This window comes from Diadema setosum, chromosome 15 (assembly GCF_964275005.1).
Source record: "Diadema setosum chromosome 15, eeDiaSeto1, whole genome shotgun sequence".
NCBI lineage: Eukaryota > Metazoa > Echinodermata > Echinoidea > Diadematoida > Diadematidae > Diadema > Diadema setosum.
This window is the reverse complement of record NC_092699.1, coordinates 38027613-38052891: the sequence shown is the minus strand read 5'-3', so window position 1 is coordinate 38052891 and position 25279 is coordinate 38027613. Positions and strand designations below refer to the sequence as shown.

The window sequence follows — 25279 nt, the reverse complement described above, 5'->3', positions numbered from 1 at the left end:
TATATATATACATACACAGTATATATGGTTTCTGTCAAATGCTCTGTCTGATGTGGTATGGTTTGCCCTTTTTTTCTTTTTTTACTCATGACAAGGATAATTTCTGACTTTTGTGAACTCAGACATTGTGCCCAGTGTGCTGGATAATTTGTTTGAGAGAGAGAAACCAAATATCTACTAGGAAAATTTCATCTTGCACCTGTTCAAATCTTTTCGACCTGGATTGGTTAAATACATTTTTGAAACACTTTTATTTCATTTTACATACAACACGAATAATATACAGAGAATAACAAGAAAAGTATTCGAACATAGTGGGAAACAATTTAATTCAGTTTGGAATCACTGTCTGTACTTCAAAATGTGACCTGAAAAATTTCTGCACAATTACTTTGATGCAGAGATTTGAACAATCAGACTTATCTGAAGCTTGGGATAACACAAACAAAAATATTATTTCTTTAGAAGAAAACAAAAATGGCACAAGCACACTGAATCCTGTCAGCAACCTTCTAAAGATTATTGCAAATTTGAACATAAATCTATAGCATAGGTAGGACCTACTTTTGTATTTAGAAAAGTAGTCTTCACTGTTCATGAAAGAAATTAAGAACACATGTAAACACACGTGCACATGCATGATGAAAAAAAAAATCAGCAAAAGTTCAGCAAATGATCATATCAACCTCTTTCTTTACTTTACTTCTCTTCCTGCTTGGTGCTTGATACATTACTGCCACCCTGCTGCCACATACTTCAAGATCCTAATTCAGAAATTGTTTCTTAGAATAGTAGTGGATCACTGGAAAATTCAGTATTTCACACAATTTGATGCTGTAAGAAAGGGAATCATTATTATTATAATCTGAAACCTTCAAACCTTTGTACATTCTTGCTGACTTATATAGACCCTAAGACAAACTTGTGGACCATTCTGAACATCAACTGACTTTTCACCAACCATTTCACTACACTGAGAAGTTACATACAAACATTCACGTCTTTGCAGCAACCTAATCTTAATGAAAACTCTACCATCAGCACAGTAGACCTTCAAAACATACTCACACACAATTGACCATTTATCTCCCACATCAACATTAACATCTGCAACAACATCAATTTCCCGAAGCTCCTGGATCAATGGATGTGATCTTTTTCTAAGGGTTGCGGGGTGTTAACTTGGTATAAGTACATTCACCCTTTATCAATTGATACATTTCTCATGAATAGAGTTGACCACATATCCATGATGTAACAGAACTCGCCCTCACACAACAATGCTTGCTACTTGTCTTCGCATCAGAATCATATGTGTCACAAACCAAAGAAATACCAGGTACTCATAGAATGTCTACAAGCTTTAGCTGAATGTATGGCTGGACATGGGGTGAAGGGTCATTGGGGTGAAAGATCATTGTAAGTGGTACTCTGCTTGGTTGACATCTAAGCAACATGTTTATTGTCAATTACACAAAAGGTGAATGATTTTCACTTTGGAAGATACTAGTAGCTAATATATACCTACGTTTAACAAGCTTGCTTTGAAGTAGGTTCCATCATATTTCTTTAGAATTTATACATAGAGCCAACCTACAAAGATTGACTGCCATGTTTTATATGTTTACATTGATTTACTGTGCATCCAAGCCAAAATTATGATTCACTTCATTTTATCACATTTGATGTACATTCCTTCCTTGAGAAATATGAAAATGAATTGAATTGAATTGAATTGAATATATAAATTTCAGATTGTGCATAATGGTAGGGTATCAGTAGTTCTTGGCTTGTAATTACAATTAAGTTGGCTTCAACGAAAATTCATCACTTTTTCTTTTATAATTGTCACCTGTTAACAATCTATACAGCTCTTTCAGATTCAAAAAATGCAGCTGAGAGGCAAACAACTCTCTGAAAGTAGTAGAAGCCATTTCAGCAGGGAAAGAGAACACAGGCAATTATCCTTGTCTGTGACAAGACACCAAATCTACACCATTGTACAAGAGAATAAAAAAAGGGGGGGGGGGGGTTAAAGCCTAAACCATACTGGCAAACCATGATTTCTACAGTAATTCATCTCCAACAGGACATTCATGCATGTAAGGCTGTTAAAATCTTTTAAAAACATCAGTTTTGAGTCAACTGCTAACCCGTTAAGGACAGACTTATTTTGCAACAACACGCATTTCACAAAGACACCCGCCCGAGTATACTCCAGGACTCGTCCTCAACAGGTTAAACAAAATATGGCTAATGAGATGGCGAGAGAGAGAGAGAGAGAGAGAGAGAGAGAGAGCAAGAGGATAGTGGTGTTGTTCAGACCTCATGACAGATAAATACACTCTAGTCAGTTTTTTGCCATTTATCAACATTAAGCCTTGTGTCCACTTTGAAGTTTACTTGCTGAGATAAGTAATAGACTTTTCCATAATGTCCTGTTGTTGGTCAGAGGTATACAACATGGTTAACGGCAAAATCTTCTCTTCTGTCACATATTCAGTATCATATAATTACACACTATTCATGTCAACAAAACACAATACAGTTTCAAATATCAAAATTATTAAAAGTACCAGCCAAATTGGAGCCGACTGACTGTTTTTTGCAGCATTAAACTTTTGTGAATTCCCACCCATGAAAAAAATTATGAGTAAACTACATAATTGTATAGACAAAAACTTTCACATGCATTTTACTTTTGGGAATTGTGACTCCTCGTGAGATTCCTAATAGTTTCATGCACGTGAACATTTCTGGTTGCACAGTATTTCATATTGGCATCACTGTGCTCCTCCCATATAAAGATGTCAATTTCAATGTAAATGTCTTCTGGAAGGAATTATACCAGAAAGAAAAGGAGGGCTGACAGTTCAAAATGATTTTCATCCCACAGAAGACAAGCATCATAACAAATGGTTACCAGTAAGGATAGATGGGACATTGTACGTTGCGCATGAAAACATCCAAATATTTAGCGCCAGAGCTCACGCAACATGGTTAAAATAATTCCACATCATTAAAGGCGTATCATATTTGGCATTCAACTCTGCTTATTACACCAATATCAACGATCTCATAACTCCAAGGGCTGTATCATCCTGTCATTTTCACTTACCTATAAAACAGATAAACGTCCTCGTATTTGTAACTTTGCCAGCTCTTGTAACTTTCTTGACTTAGTTAAACTTACCAGTCAATTCCAATGACACTTACTTGCAAAAAAACGAAACCAACAGACAAAAGGTTTCTCTTTCATTAAAAAAAAAAAAAGAACTGAAATGAAAGAGTCAACAAAGCAGCACTATTACTTGAAGACAAAATAAATGAAACAGCCATTACATAGGACAATTTATAACTTTAAATTTGAAAAGAACATCTTTACAAAAATCATAATAATCACTCATGATAAGTTATGTCACACGGCACAATTGCATTCATAAAGTTTCAAGTCCATGTCTTCAGAAATTCCTGCAGTTTTGCTCAACTGTGGTTGGTATATCATCTCCAAACATATGGAAATCGATATCAACAGGATTGTCCAATCACTATTACAAAAATCAGAAATCTTGAATTCATGCTTGATCATGCTCTGGCCTCAGTTACATTTCAAGTTATCTCAACATTTTCCACTTTTTTTTAACTGGTGATTAATGTGACACAAATGTTCAGGCAAGGAAGACCAAAGATTTGACCATTTCAAATCAAATAGGTTTAAAAAGAAAATCATGTACTGGATACAAACACTAAATTTCAAATTAAAAAGATACTTTAAAAAAAAATCACATACAAGAAACAAACAATTGCATTCCTACTGTCAACATTGGTTTGACCTCTATAATGACAACTATGATCTATACCAGAGGTGACACATTTATCCTCCTATTACGTAATAATCAACCATCTTGTGAAATTGAATCAAATGCACTCTGCCATTAACTATCAAATCAGCTTTCTCCTTTAGATTCAATGAGTGCATCCTCCACCTACATGGATTCTAGACTACCCCCAACAACAACAACAAAAATAAAGAATGAAATGATTTTAAAGAAGTACACCCATACTAATAGCATACCACAAACTGAGAGTTGTAATACCGGGGTATATGTTTTCTGCTGGTCTGTGAACAAGGAGGGGAAGGTAACACCAGGTCATATGACAACATGTGCAGCAACACTAGTGGGGGTGTTTCATAAAGCTGTTCGTAAAGTTACGAACAACTTACGAGAGACTGGTGATCAGTTCTTGTGCTGAATTATGGAAATTCTGATAAGTATAGCACATCAGAACTGATCACCAGTCACTCGTAAGTTGTTCGTAATTTTACGAACAGCTTTATGAAACAGGGCCCTACTACAGCTGCAGGTCAAAGAGGGTAGCAAACAAGACACAGATGGTAGCAACAGGTCACAGCTGGCAGCATTATGGAGCAGCTCCCTATCTTTCTCTCAGAGAGAAGGACCTTATTCTGCCATGTGTGCGTAACGCCATTCCCTCAGTGGGCTGTGTGTCGTCTTCACTGTCAGTGGAGACACGAAGCGAAGTGGGTAGAGGGCGCTACCAGGTTTGTCATTTGTACCTGAAAGGAAAGAGATAAAGCAGATATGCATATCTTGTATCTATATGAAGGCTGTCACAATTGGTGAGTATCACTTTCATTACATAATCATGGAGATATTGTATTTAGGATAACGATTTACGAGTAAAGCACACTTAAACTCCATAACTAATCCAAATTTTCTGATAAGCTACTGTAAAACAAGGAATGTGTGCATGCATTTTAAATTCACGAATTTCTCGCAAGCCAAGATTCGCGAAATTAACATACACATTCTTTTTTACACTATATGCATTGAATGTTAAAGGCAACTCGTGAAAATTTCATGCCGTGTAAAAGGCCATTGGCTCCAGTTCGCAAAAATGTCATGCCGCAAATATATCATGTTTTATAGTAACCTACCTGGGCTCCATGTCATAGAAAGTTTCCATGACGATAGCAACTGTTTGCTACCATGGTAAGTTTCACAATAATGACAAGAATCCTGATCCCTGACTGGCTGTTGCGACAAGAAGATATTATTTTTGCAAGAATTTCTATCTTTACATCTTTTGGAGATGAGACCCACATTGTTGGTGCTTTTTCAAGATAGAAGACAAATTCAGGAAACAGACAATGAAAACAGAATGTAGTCAAGAAAAAAGGAATACAAAATTGTTACTTTTTTGATAAAATTTCTTAGAGATCAAGAATAATCTTGCAGTATTCTTTTGATATCTAAGAAGACAATTACCACTTTCCTGAAACTGTAAAGAGCCTCTTGCAACCACCTTTCATTTGTTATACTGAACAGCCACTCATAAAAACATAAACAAAAGCCATCTTACACATCAGGAGAATTGATTTGTCTTCCTAACTAACACCTGTCCCTGACTGTCCATTCAATGCTCATGGAACTGAAAAAAAAAGTGAGTGTAAAGAAAGTAAAATGATGACTGTTGTCAGTCATACCTGAATTCCTTGCACCTCCAAAGGGCTGCTGTCCTACGACTGATCCAGTACTCTTATCATTCACATAGAAATTTCCAGCTGTATCACGCAGGACTGAGCAGGCACTGTCAATCACATCACTGTTAGAAAAAGATATGGGTTAAAACAAATAAGTTTCAATCTCAACCAGTGACAACAATGATAATACGTAGCTAGGCAATAACGAATCAATTGAATTACTTTTCCAGCTGATCAGCCCATACACTTTGAAATAAACTATAAATGAAAGAGGATTGCATATTCCTCTTAATACTTTTGCGCAAATGCAGAAACTGCCAAGTGAGTTCATTTCATCACATTGAAGCTTGAGGTCTGTGTACCATGTGAAATTCTGAAAACCAGTGATTTCTGAAAAAGGTCTACGTGAGGAGAAGTATGAGAGAATATGGGTGACACAAGAGGGTAGAGAGGGTTTGGTAAAGCTGCGTCTACACATTTACACCATGTTCTCAGCAATCACGGCAGCCCCGTTTCAGGCCACCTTGGAAAAAACGCGATGGACGTGAAACAACGCAGTGAGACGGGATTGTCAAACGTGGCAGGCCTTGATTGCCGTGATTGCAATGGATGCCGTGTCAGATTTTTAAACTCTAAAAAAATTTGCCACGGCAGTCCTGGTGTTAATGAGGAATTTTGTATGCCGTGATAAAACAGGGTGAAGGCAACGAAACACAGCGGCATATAATAGACTGTAACACAACTTGGAGGCAGTCCGTAGAGGGACGCGATGGAAAATATTGACAGTCTAGCCTGATCAGATGCAGTGAGAACAGTGTCTGATAGCTATATGTTTACCGGGGCGAGGACTGGAACGAACAAGACTAGAATACGAAGAGGGGAAAACAGGAAAATGTCTCATCTACCCATGACGCACTGCGTGTTGGGCAAATGGGGTTGCCGTGGCCGCCGGGAACATGGTGTAAACACAGCTTTAGTAGCATCAAAAGGTATTGTGAGGATAGACGAGGAGAAATAGTTCAACAGACGAGGGCGGTTCAGAATAATCACGGCAAGTTATGGCAAGAGTGAGATTGATGGTGCGTCCCATTCAGAAGTGGTTGACAGTTCATGGTCCAGACAGCAACCGTTATAACACCTCTCTGCCAGGCACAACACATCTTGCAAGAAATTATTACATCCGAGTCAGTTTGCCGCATGCATATTTAGGTAAATCTTGTTTTGATGAACCACATGCCAATAACATCAAGCGGCACATTAAAAGTTAGAATGCAAGGGAGTTCATAGTTTTAATCATCAACTACTGGTACTGGCTCAGTGAGTTAAATAAGATATTCCTGATCTGAAGAGATCCCATCAACCTTGAGATGCAGTGAAAAGTGCTGCTCGGTTGTGTCTATTGTTCAGTTCAGTTCAGTTCTATTTTATTGTTCACTTAAGAAATTTGGTTTGAATCTAATTGTCATGGGAAAAGAGCTATGCCTGCTGAAGTAATGGCTTCATATCACATACAGGACAAGATTCAAGCCTTCATATTGAATTGAATATTGATGTCAATTACTAATCAAAAGCTGCCTGAACATTAAACTAGCTTGCAATCACTTGAAACTCTTGCAATATTGTCTTTAATTGATTGACAGCAGATCTCGACTTCTATAAAAAGTGACTGAAAGACAGCAGAAATATCAACTGTACTGCATTCAAACATATGCTACACAAAACATATGTTAATGTGAAGTGAAACTTTACTTCCATAATGCAAATTGTTGAATTGCAATTTTTCAGTATAAAAATCAATAGAAGAATCAAGAAATTTTCCAAACCTGTCTCCAGCAAACAAGGCTCCAGTCAGAGAATAGTTTGACGTGTTGTCAATGAAATTCACAATTTCATCAAACTTGTTGTCAGGGTAGACGTAGGCTGAAATGACCGGTCCAAATATCTCTTCCTTCATGATGCGGTCACTTGGATCGGACACCTCTACTAGCGTGGGCTCCACAAAATAACCAACTCTGCAAGGCGAAAAATTGGACAAAACATAATTTTGTAAATCTTCCATTTGGACAGAAAATACTCACTGAAAGGCAAGTCTCTGTGACATTTTGTGATAGAAATATGTCTACAAGAATCATTTGATGTATGCCTGTTTCAATATACAGATGAAGCATCAACTTTCAGAACATACACAAAAACATATACACAAAGTACTACAAAACCTGAAACATTGGCAGGCATGAAACTTTCACAACTTGAGGCAGCAACCGTTTTCTCAGCAGGATTTTTTGCAAATTGCAGACCATGAAAAAAATATGAATATACTGCATGAACTAGTAATAAAGGGATTTGCTGAACACACACTGCTGGTTGATGTAAAACACACAACAAAACTGAGTGTGAACTATCAGACACACATAGTTAAAAAACAAACAAACAAACAAACAAACAAGCAAACATGAATGTGTACTACAATGTAGTATGCGTACTAGTAGCTGGCTTCGAAAGCACTAAACCTGGCCTGAGCTGTACTGTACACACAAGCACGCATACTACAGTAGTGTGTAAGAATTAGATCAATGCTATTGCTTGGGAGGAGTAAACTGTTCATTCCTCCTGAGCGCACATCAAATATGTACTGGAAATGATATGCTATGCATTTCCATCCAGTGCGAACCTCCTTTACGCTACAGAGCAGATAAAGATGTTTACATGCACTTTATTTTTGCAAATCTTGGCTAAAATCATGAAAATTTTACTGTAGTCAAGGTAAATCTGAAATGATAGTTAGCTACATAAACAGCAATCAGTCTCACATCTCAAACAATAACAATTGTGTTACCTGTCATCACAAGTCCCTCCAGCCAAGACCTTCAAGTTGGGTGATTCCTTGGCATAATCCACATAGCTCTTGACTTTCTTGTATGCCTGCAAAATAAACAACATACCAGTACATCCTCAATATGTGGGACTATTGTTACAAGATTTGATCAGTATTCTCTATTTTACAATTGCATCACGCATACATTACTTCCCAAGACAATCCAAGTTAACACAAATCTTCAAACATATATCTATAAGTTCTTCTTACTTCAGAGAAATAAAAGGGGAAACATGAAATTGGAAACACTTTAGATAGCTTTGGTTGCTACCATTACAAGCATTTGGGGTGAAAGGCACATTTGATGACATTTATTGATGTTGTGTATAAAAACATGACTCACAGGTTCATTGATGACAGCTGATAAGAAAGAGGTGAAATCCAGAGGCTGAGGAGTAAAGCAGACAAGAAAAAGATTTCACGCTGATAAAGGGCAATTAGTCAATCAGTTGCAACAAAATAAACATGACGCAAGAATTCATTAATTGAATAAATATGCACTAACCACAGCTATAAGGACTGGACCCATCACTGGGTGTCGGGTAAAAGCTTGGTAGTCTAGTGGATACAACGCCTGTCTAGAAATCAGGAGATTATTAGCTTGAGTCCAAACTGAGTATGTATGTCCATGAACTTTTTATCACAGCTACCTCCAAAACACTATTAAAATAAAAATACTGTACCCTTCAACTGTATGATTAATAGATAGATCAACGATACACACTTTATGAACTAAAATACTGCACGAAGCCACAGAAACATACTGCAAGCGGGTTAAGAACTACAATGTTCTAGCTGTGGCAGCAGAATCTCAATCCTTTCAATCCTCAAACACCTGAAATGCCTGTGACAGTTCCTTCAGACAAAAAAAAACAAACAAACAAACAAACAAACAAAAAAAAAAAACAGCGAGATGCTCTGGTTTAATGTATGTATGTATGTATGAATGTACGAGTATGTTTAGATGTGTGATTGTGAAATTGTTTGATTTTCTTTGCCAAATATATGTCCTTATGTGACCCTATTCTGTAATCTAATCTCCAATCATAACATCCAACGTACTGCTTCCTCCATTGAAGACAGTTTGATGTTGCAAGAAACTTCTGGTTGCTACAGAATTAAAGGATTATCTGTGCTAATCAAGAGAGATGGGACTTACCGAGCCTAACTTGATCTGTTTCTGTTTTTCAATAAGGCTTTCCTTGAAAGCTGGCCACATGCTCTCTGGTACATACAGTCTGGAGCAAGCTGAACACTTCTGGCCGCCAAACTCGTAGGCTGAACGCAGCGTGCCGATGATGGATGATTCCACATCCGCAGTGGGGTGGATCAAGTGGAAATTCTTGCCTCCACATTCTGTATGAATCAAATAATTATCATTTAATGCTCTCTTCCGCAAAAAAATACAAGAAACAAGGAAAAGTAGAAATTACGCGGTGCGTAATATATGTCCCCGCCGGAAGTAGCATTCAGTAGCAAAATGTACAATATAGGTAAAAAGATGAAGGTCAAAGGTCAAAGAGGTCAAAGGTCAAAATTCTATGTAGAAGATTTGAAGCCCTCACCTAGTGCCATCACATAAAGCAAACGGAATCGAAATCGGGTTAGAAATAGTGAAGGAGTAGCATTTTGTAGCCAATGTACAATATAGGTAAAAAAATCAAGGTCAAAGGTCAAAGAAGTCAAAGGTCAAAATTCTGTGTAGAAGTTTTGAAGCCCTCACCTAGTGCCATCACATAAAGCAAAAGGAATCGAAATCGGGTTAAAAATGGCGAGGGAGTAGCATTTGGTAGGAAAATGTACAATACAGGTCAAAAATCAAGGTCAAAGGTCAAAGAAGTCAAAGGTCAAAATTCTGTGTAGAAGTTTTGAAGCCCTCACCTAGTGCCATCACATAAAGCAAACGGAATCAAAATCGGGTTACAAATGGCGAAGGAGTAGCATTTTGTAGGCAATATACAATATAGGTCAAAAATCAAGGTCAAAGGTCAAAGAAGTCAAAGGTCAAAATTCTGTGCAGAAGTTTTGAAGCCCTCACCTAGTGCCATCATATAAGGCAAATGGAATCAAAATCGGGTTAGAAATGGCGAAGGAGTAGCATTTTGAAGCAAAATGTACAATATAGGTCAAAGGTCAAGGTCAAAGGTCACAACTGAAATTCTGTATAGAAGTTTCAAAGCTCCCATCTAGTGCTATCATATAAAGCAAACAGAATCAAAATCGGGTTAGAAATGGCGAAGGAGTAGCATTTTGAACATTTTGATCACACACGGACGCACACACGGACACACGGACGGACGGACACACGGACGGACGGACGGACGGACACACGGACACACACACGTACGGAGCCCGTTTCATAGTCCCCTGCTCGAACTTGTTCGGCGGGGACAATAAAAAATAAAAATAAAACAATAAGGAGATACTGGGGCTCGTTTTAAAAGCCTTCTCATTTATTATAGAATAAAGAGAGAAATATTGCATTTGAATACTTTTTTTTTTGAGTGCTTGAGGCATTTTCTAGAAACTTATATTTCCTCAGAAAAGTTTTCATTTTTATCTATGACTGGTTTGTTGTATCATGTTTGTATTCTTAGATACTAATTAACACTGTAAAAATCTTTATTTTGTCAAAACTTATACTGCTAGGACAACTGTGGTTTTGATACAACAGACAAAACCAAGTGATTGTGAATTTCATCTGCACCATCTGTTAAGAAGCAAGATAAATGATAGACTGATGTAAATTTTTCTCATTCCTCCAGTCGAAGTACAAGATCACAAATTAGTTGAATCAAGTAACTGGAAATAAACTCACTGTTTGCGACGTTTCGCCAATTATCAATTGGCTTCTTCAGGCGAATGAAGCTCCCAGGAGCTTCATTCGCCCGAAGAAGCCAATTGATAATTGGCGAATTGATAATTGGTAATTGGTAATTGGTTTCGCCAATTGATAATTGGCGAAACGTCGCAAACAGTGAGTTTATTTCCAGTTACTTGATTCAATTAATTTGTGATCAAGATAAATGATACTTGCATGAACTACATTCACATTCAATATGTTTGACTGAGAATTCTGACTACTCTTTAAAAGATAGACTACATGTGACTACACAGAAAAAACAGAGAATGAATGAAAACAAATAAAATTAAACAGAAAAAGAAAATCTACCTTAAAGTAACAGAACCTAGAATAAGGACTAAATAAAATGATGCCTTCATTGCAGTCTCACCTCCAGTAATCTTTGGAAATGTTTTGTAGATGTTTAGGTTCTCACCAACCTGTTGCCATAGCCTCTTGAATGTTCTGTAAGATGCATAACAAATAAGTAGACAAGCAAACATAATTTCATAGAATTTCACACATTGTCAAAGTCTACACACTTTTGCAGAATTTAGTTTTTAGGATTTAGTTTGAATTTCTCCCACTCTTTGTAGATGTGTATCTCCCACATAACATGTATTTTTTCCTGCTTAATTTTTTTCTTTCTCCCGATCAACCTTACTTTTGTCATAATGTTCAAAATTAAGGTTAAGATACACTTGTAGCACCAGAGAGCACCTACAACCCTACAGATTGACCCCCAACCACATGGGTTTGGGGTTGAAGCCTCTTGGGAGGTGGATTTCTACCAATAGAATATGTGAAGTTCTCATCAGGAATATCTCCCACCTACTGTACAAAACTCTGGCATACTTGCAAAGCATGTCTAGCACTCTACTGTAAAACACTATATTTTCGCGGCATTACATTTTCGTGAATTGGAACCGAAGGCCTTTTTCACGGCATGAAATTTTTGCGAGTTGCCTCTAACATTCAATGCGTATAAGGTAGACATGAACTTTCACATCTACTTAGTATTTTAATTTTGCAAATCTTGGCTCTCGCGAAATTCGTGAAATTAAAATGCACACGAACATTCCTCGTTTTACAGTATTTCACACTCCACATAACTAGTTCAATCTAGTTCATAGATTGTGCAAATTTGATTGCATAAAATGAGCTAGCGTAGCTCAGTGTACAGGACCATGGAAAATCAATCACCATGTTTACCCTCCCTTGGTAGCAGTGGTTGTTCCCCAATGCAAGGCACTCTATCATCATTGTCTCATCCTTTGGAGGGGACTTCAAGCCATCTCTCTCATTCTTGGTATACCAATAGACATCCTAATGATGAATGCACATTGATAAGTGTATGTGCAAAGGATGTCATATTCTGCTTGTTTCAGTCCATGGACTACCTTTAAACCATACATTTCATTTAAACTACTTCTGTGATGAGGGCTAAGGAAATCATGCCCAATGCAAATAATCCCCTGCTAGCATATGTTTGAATACCGACATGCATTCTTCATCATTATCCACAGTCTAAAAATTGGCAGCTTTGTGTATATTGTGAGCAGCATCCTGAGCTAAATCATCACCATCATCATCACCACTATCATTATCATCACCATCATCATCACCATCACCATCATCATCACCATAATCATTATCACCATCATCATCCCCATCAATGTCACCATAATCATCATCATTATCATCACCACCACCACCATAATCATCATCACCATCATCATCGTCATCATCACCATCGCCATCATCATCGCCATCATCATTATCACCATCATCATCCCCATCAACATCACCATAATCATCATCATTATCATCACCACCACCACCATAATCATCATCACCATCATCACATCATCATCACCATCATCACATCATCAACATCAACATCACCATCATCGTCATCATCATCACCATCATCCTAGCTTACCCAGTGCTGCCGGTGAAAGCTACACAAGCGAGATCAGGGCTGCTGGTCACTGTGTCTCCAAATGTTGGACCATCGGCAGGAACAAAGTTGATGACACCATCAGGGATCCCTGCCTCACGTAGGATGTTGAAGACAAGGAATGAAGAATAGACGGCAGAGGGGCTTGGTTTCCACAGGACGGCATTTCCCTGATGAGTGGATGAAATTGAATAGATCAATGGACTGACCACATGAAGTTAAACAGACATTACTCTCCTGATGGCAAATGTCCCATTTTATGTTAGCTTTCACATGCCACACTGCCTGTTTTCTTACTAAATGTATCCACAAGAATTTGTTCCTTTTGTTTTCCTTTGCATTCGTGATCAGCTCAGAGAACGTTTCTTTTGGTGTAACATTTCACTGTTAGAAGAAACCAAATACCATCAACTGTAGCTGAGAACCAGAAGGGTGCTATCGCATTAAAAGATTTGTAAATAAAAACATAACAATCAATTTTCATGAAATGAAAAGTTTACTTAGTTAAAAGTGTGTAGATTTGTAAGCATCCTTCCAAATATCAGGTAAAGTAATGCCCTTGTTGTTTTACTGAAAATGAAAATAATTTAAAGCTGACACCATACTGTAGAGGAGATCAAGCTCTACAATGTGATACCAATAACTCAACACCCCTCCCCCCCCCCCAAAAAAAAAATGCAATAACATCCTTCTGGTTCTCAGCCGACAATATAGTCTTAGTGAAGAACATGTTTGATGATAATGACATATGCCCTGATAACCAAGCTGATAATATGCAAATTTCAGATCTATCAAAGGCTATTCAGATTGGACAGTGTGAAGAGATATTCACTGTAGTGCTTTATACACTCACCATCATTGCTGGTGTGCCTGCAAGGTTGCCTCCAATAGCCGTGAAGTTAAACGGTGCAATGGCTGCCACAAATCCCTCCAATCCACGGCAGTGAACGGTGTTCGTTGACTCCGACGTGCTGATTGGTTGTGAGTTCTCAAACCAGTCCAGGGCATACATGCCATGAAAGCGGTAGAAGTCGGCCAGCTCACACACTATATCAATCTCTGCCTGAAAGACAGTCTTGGCCTGATCACACCAGAAAGGGAGAAGAAGAATCAACAAAGTCACATCAAGCAGAACTACCAATGAATTTAGACTGCCACCATTCCCCTTTTCCCCACAAAAAAAAAATAAAAAATGAACAAGCAGATAACCCATCTACATGACACGACTTCGATTTGGAACTCCACTGCATGAAATAATCTAGCTCCCATCTTGCCTTTACCTATGGAATGCTTTCCCTCTAGTGGCCACCATATCAAAGGCTCATGAAACACGACAAATGACTCTAACTTAGTCTTGTTTTCACCTACAAACTGCTTGGTTTCATTACTCCTATCCTACAGTAAATCCTTATGTGACTGCTTCTATTCCTCCTATATTTCTTCTGCAACATTAATACAATATTACTACAATATGATGATGTGACTGCGACATATCCCTATTACATGTTCTTCAATTACATTAACATTTGATGACAAATTCAAACAGCTTTATGGTTCGGGGGGGGGGGGGGGGGGGGCTCTGCGGAGTACGTACTTTCACACAAGAGTGCTTAGACATCTGGCCTTACCAGCATACTACAATGACCTTCATATATGGGAACATTGACTGCTAACAAACCCATCAAAGCGATGGAGAGTGCATTACACTCTGTCCAATCATTCAATAAGTGCCATCATGCTTTCCTTTATTCTGTTTGTGCTTTATTGAACACAGATAGTCATCATAACTTGCTCACATGGAAGAACGAACAGGCTCACATAAAGGCCTGCTGATAAAAGCAGATGATATATCCCATGTCTACAAATGGTGCTTGTAAAATTGATGAGTTTAAAACATATCACACTACAACCTGAAGACACCTGTCTAACATTAGTCCATTTTGAGATTATCCACTTTTACTTTATAATCAATGTGTAATTTATAGAACATTACCTGTAAATTACAAATCCAGATGTGTGATCCCTACATTTATGTGGAATTATCAAATCTACATAAGAAACAACATTTGGCTCCAGAGCATCTGTTCTTTATGAAAAAGTGTTCATGAAATTTTAAACAAGCATTCCAACATGCACTATTGTATAAATCAGAATGTTTCAGTTGTCTTCTATTAAGTCCACAGCCAGGAAGACTTAGTCTGCCATTTGATTACTGATAAGTCCAAAGGGATGATTTTAAGAAGATTAACTATTGTGGCCAGATTGCCATATCTATATTGACTGAGAAATTTCATTGCCTAGTTTAATAGCAAGCAGAATTAAGTGCAGAACCCAAAAGGGAATATCATATATGCCACATATGTGAGCATATATGCCCAATTTCGACTTTTATGACAATGTCCCATGTGGTTGAATTTGCAATTGAGAACTACTGAAAGAGAGATAAGAAAATGTGCCATCCCTTTTAGATAGTAATATTGTCAATTCCCCAGCTTGGATACAATATAAAACACCCTAGAGTTACAGAAGTCAATATTATATAAAATGGTTTATTTTGCAAATTACCAATACACTATTATATTTTCACAAAAAGAAAACAAGGAAAAGTAGAAATTATGCAGTGCGTAATATATGTCCCCGCTGGAAGTTTAAATCTTTGGACTAGCATCAGTGAGTTTGTTGCAGCTAAAGATATATATGTCATTTAAGTAGTATTTTGTTATTGAAGCCCTCACCTAGTGCCATCACATAAAGCAAACGGAATCGAAATCGGGTTAGAAATGGCGAAGGAGTAGCATTTTGTAGCAAAATGTACAATACAGGTCAAAAATCAAGGTCAAAGGTCAAAGAAGTTAAAGGTCAAAATTCTGTGTAGAAGTTTTGAAGCCCTCACCTAGTGCCATCACTTAAAGCAAACAATTTTGTCAACAAATTTCTTTTAGCACACATGTACAAAAGATAAAATATCACTGGCCATAGGGGTGGTTTTTACTGGCTGTGTGCTTACCAACGAGGCAGTCCCAAGCAACCTGCTTTGAGGTACCTTACCTGTCCCAGCATGCAGCTGGCGACGAGATCAGCCCGATACTTCCCTGAGATGAGGTCAGCTGCTTTCATCAGAATGTCTACTCTCTCTTTCAGAGGTCTTCGGTCCCATTCTTCTCTCACTTCCAGGGCCGTCTTGATAGCTGTCTCTACTACAGTCTAAAGAGGGAGACATTTTGTGCAATGATCTTTTAAATGGCTGAAGAAACCAAAGTCCCTTTGATGTGAATGCTCTACAGTACTGGTCCATGTTTTGCTGCTGAAATCTCCCAAACTTCACAACCCGAGTTACAGTAATTCCCCTTTTATGATAGCAACAGACATTGTGAATGATAGATACCATAGTATGCTTCTTGTATGAGATGATCTGGGAATACATGTTTTACAAGTGACTGCTACTGTACTCCTGTTACTGAAGAAAAAAGTGGACCAAATCACATTTGCATCCTATGAAATGTTGATCTACAGACCACATGTATGTTCTCCTCCATTGCCATTATTCACTACTCTAGTTTGGAGACCCCCCCCCCCCCCAAAAAAAAAAAAAAAAAGAAAAAAAAGAAAAAAAAAAGAACACCAAGTTTGACCGAATTCAGAATTTCCTGTTTGCCACAATCTGCCTGCCATCCTGGGTTAAAACAATAGAACTCTGTATTTAAAGATAATGCAAAGTGCTATGTACGAGGTTTGTGTGAAATATCAGCAGACAGCAGGCTGGTTATACAGTACATCGGTTGTACATTTATCTTATACCAACTACTTTTGAGTTGTTGTTCTTTAAATGATTTCCTCAATTTAATATATGTGGTCAAAGAGTGAACAATAATTACATTCTGTAAACTTGATATGTGAAACAAAATTGCCGACCATAAAAAATGGACACCACACTATTTTCCTGAAAAAAAAAGAACAACTCTGTACACAAATCAGCGGTTCAACACCTACAGATATATGCACTGCCTACACACACAGATTCATTTTCCTGTGTAAATTTAGAAAATCACACATTATAGTAAAATGTCTTGAATTCATAATATAGCTCACTGATTTATACAACAGTTTTTGTAACTTAATTGGCAATTGGGAATGATGTGTGAGTTACCATACTAGAATAAAAGTACACTGTACATCTTGAGCAAATCGTCTATATTTTGGTATTCTGCTTCATCTTTATGTTGCTGAATTGTAGAAACAAAATTCAAAATGTGTTGTGCCAAACTGGACCATACCTTGTCAGCATAGTGGACATTGGCCAGAACATGCTGATGATCAAAAGGCTGCGGAAAGAGAGAGAAATATTAAAAAAAAAATTAACAGATCACATGAAACATTTTGTAGATGTGGATAGAAAGTTAGCATGTATTATGCATCATAGGTTAGTTTTAGAAATTGTTTTGTTTTAGAGAAATAATCATATTATTCTATATGCCTTTAATATTTTGCAAGGAGACTTACAAGACGCATTCACAAGTGTTTGAATTAGCGATCGAGAACCCCATTGACCAAACGAGAAAGAAGTGTTGTCTCTTACATGAGAAAAGTTTGAAGTTTTCCCAACCTTTAATGCAGATAATCATACAACATATATCACAGGAGCCAAAATTTTTGATGGGCAAAATCTGTGAAAATTAAAACATTGCAAAATATTCTACACATTAATACTCGATAACAGGATGAGCATGGACTCTACAAGTAAAAGCTTGATAAATAACTCAGAAACAAGGTTCTCGACATTTACACACACACACACACACACACACAAATAAAAATCTTATAGGACTCTGGAGAGAAAATCAGGGAGAATAGATGCATGTCCTTGTTTGCTATGTATTTAAATTTCAGCAAAAACAATCTCAAAATCACAGAGGTTTTTTTTTTTACATTCTGATGTCAGGAAATAGAAATCTGTAATACAGATGAAACTTGTATACTTTGATTTTTATATTTAATGTCAGAAATATGCCTGACACTTCAGATCTATTGGGCTTAACTTGCATCTGTCATTGTAACTATATAGCAAAAACAGTCTTCAAGTAGCTTTCCTTGCGGACTTGAATAAATTGGATTATAAAATCTACTAACTTGGTCACTAATAGGTTTGTTAGACAGTTGCCATAATGTACAGCTTTGTACACTCTGAAGTAGAAGAGCATTTGTCACTTGTATTGTTGTGGGCTGGGAAAAACATAATTGACAATCTGCCTTGATGTTAGCTACCAGCATTTTTTCTCAATTAATAATGTAAAATCTTCAACTTCAGTTGCAGAGGTTCTTTCATAGCATGTTTACCAAATACAGAAACAGATCTCATTTCATTTAAAGTCAGAAGCACACAATGTCTTTAAATAGCATGGCCATGTCATATGCTTGCAGAATGATGCCAATCTTTTTTCAATTTGTTTATTCTATTATTTTTTTTTTTTGGGGGGGGGGGTTGAAACAGGCAACATTCATTGGCTGAAATCTGATATTAGTGCTCAGACTGGGAAACTCAAATACAGTGTAACAAAAGTAAATTGAGTAGTGCTTTAATATTGTATGGTCAGGTTGGCAAGCAGTGATGCTTGTTACGAAGGAAGGATTAACTCCTCAGTAGGATAGTAGTCACAAGGCAGATCATGTGATATGACAAAAGAACAAGAATTTTCGGCTTAATCTGAAATACAACTCTAGTCACTGGATTCTCTGCTACAATGCTGCATAATACACACAAACGAGTTATGCTCTGGCTGGGTCATACTAGGCTGCAATGTACAGACAGTGTACAGTACTAATGAAGACTTGATGAACTGCCTGTTACTGAGCCAGTGGCAATCTCCCTAATGAGCTGTTAATACCATAGCCACAGATTAATGCCAATTAGTTGAGTGTATTGGTGAGTAGTTGAATACTGGGACAGGTTCAGAGAGTGGCAGGATTTGTACGTCAAACATCCTGCATTTCTTTTTCTTTGAGACCTAGTATGGCACGGGATATTGGTATACAATACTGGTACTTGTTACATTCTACAAATTTTGTGAAATTCTGCAATATCTACCACATGACATGTTTATTCTAAAAACATCAACTTACAACTCAACATAGATCTTTTGGACATTTTTTTTTTTTCAGCATGCATACGTATGGGTGGAAATCACTGATCTCTATGGAAGACCAATATCATCAGTGGAAAGTAGTTGCTTGGCGGAGGTCTGCGCTCTCAGAGTGCCTTTCTAGTGTTTTTTTTTTTAATCATTATTCTTGATAACACAAAGATATCACGAGAGAGGTTTATAAGTTCATCTCTCAAGAATGAATAATATCAATGCTGGTCATATGATACTATTTAATTCAATCCCTGTACACATTACATGTATGTCTGCAATCTACCGAGAATGTGGCTTTCATGTTCATTACATTGTATGTGTGGATGGCCATAAAATTTCCATAGATGACCCGAATTCATGAGTGTAGATCTGCAAAATAACACCATGCATGGCATTTAATTCAATTAATCAAGGAGCCTGGTTCCGTGTCCTTAGATACTAACAACCTTCCAACTGTAACATACTGACTTACAAACTAACAAACTCTGCAAAAATAAACATACAGCCTGTAAATATTATATCAAACATTGTCTTGAAATCATCAGTACCACAACAACAGCAAGTGCAGAGAAGCAAATTGAGCATTACTGCTAAAACTGAATGGAACAAAAGAGATACAATTCATCCATTTATTACTCATACTAAGTTTATTTGTTTAGTTTGTTTGTTTCCTTGTTTGTTTAAATGCCAACAAACATTTCTACACTTCCATGCATGGGTCACAAGTTATAATGTTAATCAAATTAATTTACCTGATCAAAGCAATGTACACTTACATGTGCCAGAATGCAAAGATAATTTCTGTTTAACATGGTACGTTAACAAAAGGGATTTTGTGGGAACAAGGTTGAGATCGCGGAATACAGTATAATGTGTTATAAAAAATAAAAAAAATCAACAATCGAAGCTGCTCATTTGTGTAGCAGGGAGCAAGACAAAGCTACCATACTGTTAGTCTACCATGGCACAAAGTTCTTTATCATCCCATCAAAATTTTCCATTTTTCTTTACAGGCATAATTTACTATTTGCATTTGAAACAAAAACCCAGCATTAGTGCTTCAAATAGTTCCAAAATGAGAGTTAGAGATAAAAACAACGAATGTAAATAATTTGAACCAATACAATTAATGTTAAGCATTGTTAAATACACAAAATATGACAAATAGTTATAATAAAAAATGCTTCCAGACTATTAAAACTGTATACAGTTATGGTTTATTAAGAAAAATAGTGATATCTCCTTAAATTTTAGGCTTTATTGCAAAAAAAAAAAAAAAAATATATATATATATATATATATATATATATATATAGATGGTAGGATGTTTTGTGATACAACTGACCTACACATCAAATGTATATCTCGAACATTCTTTAAATCACTGGCACTTTCAAAGGTAAACAGGACCTTTAAACCTTTTTACAATGTTCTTCTAAGGCATTAAAGCAATCAAGCCTGTTGGTATATTGTCAACCCATTTTGGACAAGCTGACTTTTCCATAAACACACATTTCCAACTGACACCTGTACAAGTACACTCAGAACTAGACTAGCCTTCAAAGTGTTAATACTCACAGCCACTTCTTTCTCTGTGTTCCCAGTAAAGATCTCCTTCCCTCCTATCACACATGGAATATCTTCCTGCTGTGACCATCTCTTCTTCAGGGCCTGTAGGATTGAATGTTAATACATAATGACAGACCAAGCCTCAGACAACTATATCCTGGTCATGTGCAGTGTCTCTGAATTCCTTGTATGATACAATCTGTTCATGAAATCACTACTTGAGAGTAATAAGCAACAGTAGAGGAAATCTGTGGATTTTGCTCTTTATTCCTCTATTGCTCTAAATGACATCTGACTTTATTGCTTCATTGATGGTTACACTAGACACACTCACTGATAATGCCTATCTTGTGAACAGCTCTGCAGTATTCTGAAGGCTGAAAAAGGTATATTTTTGGTGAAAAAAAAAACCAGTGTTTTTACCTTCCCGCAAAAGTCATATTGTATGTAGCAATGCAATATTGGAAAAGCAGCATTTCCCATGAAACCTGTGCACAGAATTTATGGAGAAAAAAACCCCACAAAAATGGAACAAAAAACAGCGATAAAGTAATGGTTTGCATCACTGCACTCAAAATGTAGATCATTATTTAAAACAAGACAGACTGACCTCTTTGACCTTTTGTCTCTCCTGGCTGCCCGGTGCATAGTCTAAAATAGGTTCATTGACCACACTAACAGTACTAGCCTTGGCTGCTTGACTGGACAGTGCTGGTCTAGTCTTGCAGCTTCACATTGGGGAAAAAAAACAAGCAAACAAAAGATATAAGATAATCATGGGTAAGACTGGATGTGATAGACAAAGTCAAAGACAGTAACCCTTATTCTAATACAAAACAGGAAAGATTTCTTATAAAAATAGGTGCACTGGATTCAGCATTTCATGGAACAATATCTCAGATGGTAGCAAAGTAAATATCCTTTAACTTTACATATCAAATACAGCAAAATGCAGAAGTAAGATAAATCTCTATAGTTTTTGCAATTAGGAGAATAAAACATGCTAGTATAAAATTGGAGAAATACAATGTTGAGTAAAACTGAATGTGATTTCACTTCTCACTGTAAAGTGGGAGATGATCCAGTTCAATGATTTGAATTTCAGTTTCCTTTTTGCATTGTTAAATTTCACATACAAGGTGACTAATACTTTCATAATTACCTCCTCCCATATGCAACACATACATTTATTTTATCAATACAACTGATACAGTACTTGGTAAATACAGTTGTACTTTAAATGTGTAGTCTTGGCTTGTTTCACTAACTGGATTTCCTACAACAGGACATTTCACTCACTAACCGGTTTGCTGCACATCAGTGCAGATTGACTGCTCAGCCATGTAAGATTACAATCACTACAGAAAGGACTTAACATGTGATACACCTTGGGTGAAATCCAACTTCCTACATTGTATACTAAAAGAAGAGTCATGTGATCAAGAACAAAACAATGGAATAAATAAATGAATAATAATAATAATAATAATAATAATAATAATTATAATAATAATAATAATGATAACGACAATGATAATGATAATGATAATGATAAACAATGATAACAACGATATCAGATTAAGAAAAATAAAACCATTGTTTGGCATTCTAGCTCATTCTAGCATTCTTTCACTGTATATCTTGCATCTTATTTGAAAACCCACAAAGCAACACTTTAAAGATTAAAATTATACAGACCACATTCAAATATTATGTAAACTTCCTGTCATTTATATCTATCAAAATGTGATTTCTGGATTATGTTCATTTTTTCTTCTTTTTTTTTTTCTTTTTTGGTTATATTCACATAAGGCGACATCACAGCAGTGATCGAAGCTGACATTGACACTTCCATTAGCCAGATTGGTTCAAATCTTGATGGATGATCTGTGGCATGTTACTTTATATTGCAGCAAAATTTAATGATTTCAAGTCAATCATGTAGAAAGGTGGAACATGACTTGGATACAAAAGTGCATGAGTGCCAATTTCTGCTGGTCCAAGTAACACAATGACAAATAATCTATGTAAACTAATACCTGCCCAACAAGTGATTTTTTTTTAATATAATACTATGAATTCATACACTTCCCAAGTCTAGTGTTGAGACACTCACAAGACACCATTTCATTTATGGTACACTGCATTGTATATATTGTCATGCATGTACACATTGATCAGGGCTCGACATTGTTGGTAGCACAGGGCCACTAGGAATTGGTGTCACTATCAGGTCACCAAAATTTTAAAAAGCATATATCATCTGGTGGTACGATTAGGCAACTTAGATTCAAAGAGGATTGCTTTACAAGTCTACTTTCATTTAGCACCACTACATTTCTTCATCAGGCCACCAATAGTATTGGTTGAGGTACGGATTCAGCTTTTAACTTTTTGTGAGATATTAGAAACCACTCAATGAAATCTTAAAGCGCATACAATTCTAAGAGGATTTTAAAGTTTGTTTTAAAAATGAAATTGAAAATCTGTTTTTAAGAGATAATCCAAAACAAGGTAAACTAAAGCAATCGTAATAAAAGGTGGATACGATCTTTCATTGACTGAAAGATCGGTCTGTATCTGGTCGTCGGGAATATGTTCCGCGGAGACTACGTCTGGCTTCACAGAATCCCCCCCCCCCCCCCCCCGCCATGTCTACGGAGGAGAATGATAACATCAAAAAAAAAAAAAGAAAAAAAGACTCCTCTGGACAGATGGATCTTTCTGTCTAGACCTTTCGCTACTAGTTTGCTTTGTTTTGGATATCTTAGCCATTTTCAAAACCAATTTTCATCAAACAAAATTTGAATTCCTCTTATATAAGAAGTTTCTCATTATCTCAGAAAATCACCATAAAAAACATTGGAAACCTGAAGCCCCATCTCAACTGAAAATATACCATTTCTAGACATGATATGAGTATTGTTAGTCTTGAGTGGGGATTGCACATAACCCTGGGGCGCTCCTTGTACACAGTTATAATGTGGCGTTAGGGCTGGTCGCAGTTTTAAAGGGTGTGTACAGTTCTGGTCGAGGTGAGGATTTAGCTTTTAACGTTTTGTGAGATATTCAGAAACCACTCGATGAGATGTCAAAGAGCATGCAATTCTATGGGGTATCAAAAGTTTATTCGATGAAAATCGGTTTTGAAATGGCTGAGATATCCAAAAACAAGGTGAAACAAAGAGATCCTAATAAAGTTGTGGCATGTCACCTTTTATCATTAGCACTTTTTTGGATATCTCAGCCATTTGAAAACCAATTTTCATCAAATAGATGTTGAATCCTTCTTAAAAATTACATGCTCTTTCATATTTCATAAGAGGCTTTTCATTATCTCACTTAGGAATGTTCAAAACATGAATCCCCACCTCAACCAGTACTGTACAGTCCCTTTAATAGGATTGCACGTACTGTAGACATGATAGAGATGATGCAGACGGACAGACAAAAATGCAATAGTTTTTCTAACAGAATTAGATTGTTTCTTTGAAGCAATTTTAGGGCAAAGTTATCTCTCTTATTAAAGTGGTCTATAAAAAGATTGTAGAACCTCTTAAAGAAAGACTTATTGATTTTTTTTTTTTTTTTTTGGGGGGGGGGGTACAAAATGCACATTGGAAACAGAAAATAACCCGACATCCCTCAAATCATGAAATGTAAACTACCTTTAAAAGTGTAAAATTTACCTTGGAAATACAACTAAAAAAGTGTACTACTGCATGTGTCTACTCAATTTACAGCAAGGCAAGTTACTACAGCAGTGCTAAGATAAAGAACAGTGCTGGAGAACTAGGGTAGACCGAAGGGGTTAGGGTCTAGAAGCATAAGCCATAATGCTATTCAATGTCTTAAATTAATGAATTTACACAATCAAAATCAAGATTAATTTACATAAATTGACCACCCCGTGGATACATCACAATTCACATTGAACTTTCCAGGTTCAGTTCAGGATTGAATCCTTGAATGGCCCCTCTACAAATCTTTGACTAGCTAGAGTAATTAATAGTAATACTGAGTAGAGTTCTAGGTGGTCTACGCTACGACGGTCCATTAGAGGGTACAGAGAGTGATTCAGTGAGCGTGAAACCAAACACCGTTCAGTAGATCAAGGAGCTTCAACTACAGTAGGTAAACTACTTGTTACTAAATCATGTTGCGCAGATGGGGATTGACAACTCACCATGACAGAATCCTGTGACCAAGCTTCGTAAATTGAAGCTACAGATTTTCCGGCTGGTAGCATTTTTAGTGTAGCTTCCGCCTACCACATAAGCGGACAGGCTTCGCAAAACAGTTTTTCAGTTTCTTCGTAAGAATTTCAGGCAACTGTGCTCGTCAAAGCCCCCATGAACTCCCTCCTCTCAGTGCTATAGGTTTTTTTTAGAGCCTC

At 36.8% G+C, this 25279-nt stretch overlaps 1 protein-coding gene across 1 annotated transcript; it reads right to left on the bottom strand.

Moving 5' to 3' along the window:
- Positions 1-312: 312 nt before the first annotated feature.
- Positions 313-25279, bottom strand: LOC140238449 (delta-1-pyrroline-5-carboxylate dehydrogenase, mitochondrial-like). Its single transcript, XM_072318353.1, is given in 15 exon segments — positions 313-4579; positions 5510-5628; positions 7330-7518; positions 8343-8428; positions 8725-8769; positions 9541-9737; positions 11615-11688; positions 13166-13353; positions 14037-14264; positions 16232-16387; positions 17458-17505; positions 20893-20985; positions 21494-21611; positions 25070-25101; positions 25103-25279. Coding segments are annotated over 15 exon segments (1719 nt in total). The 5' UTR covers positions 25133-25279; the 3' UTR covers positions 313-4463.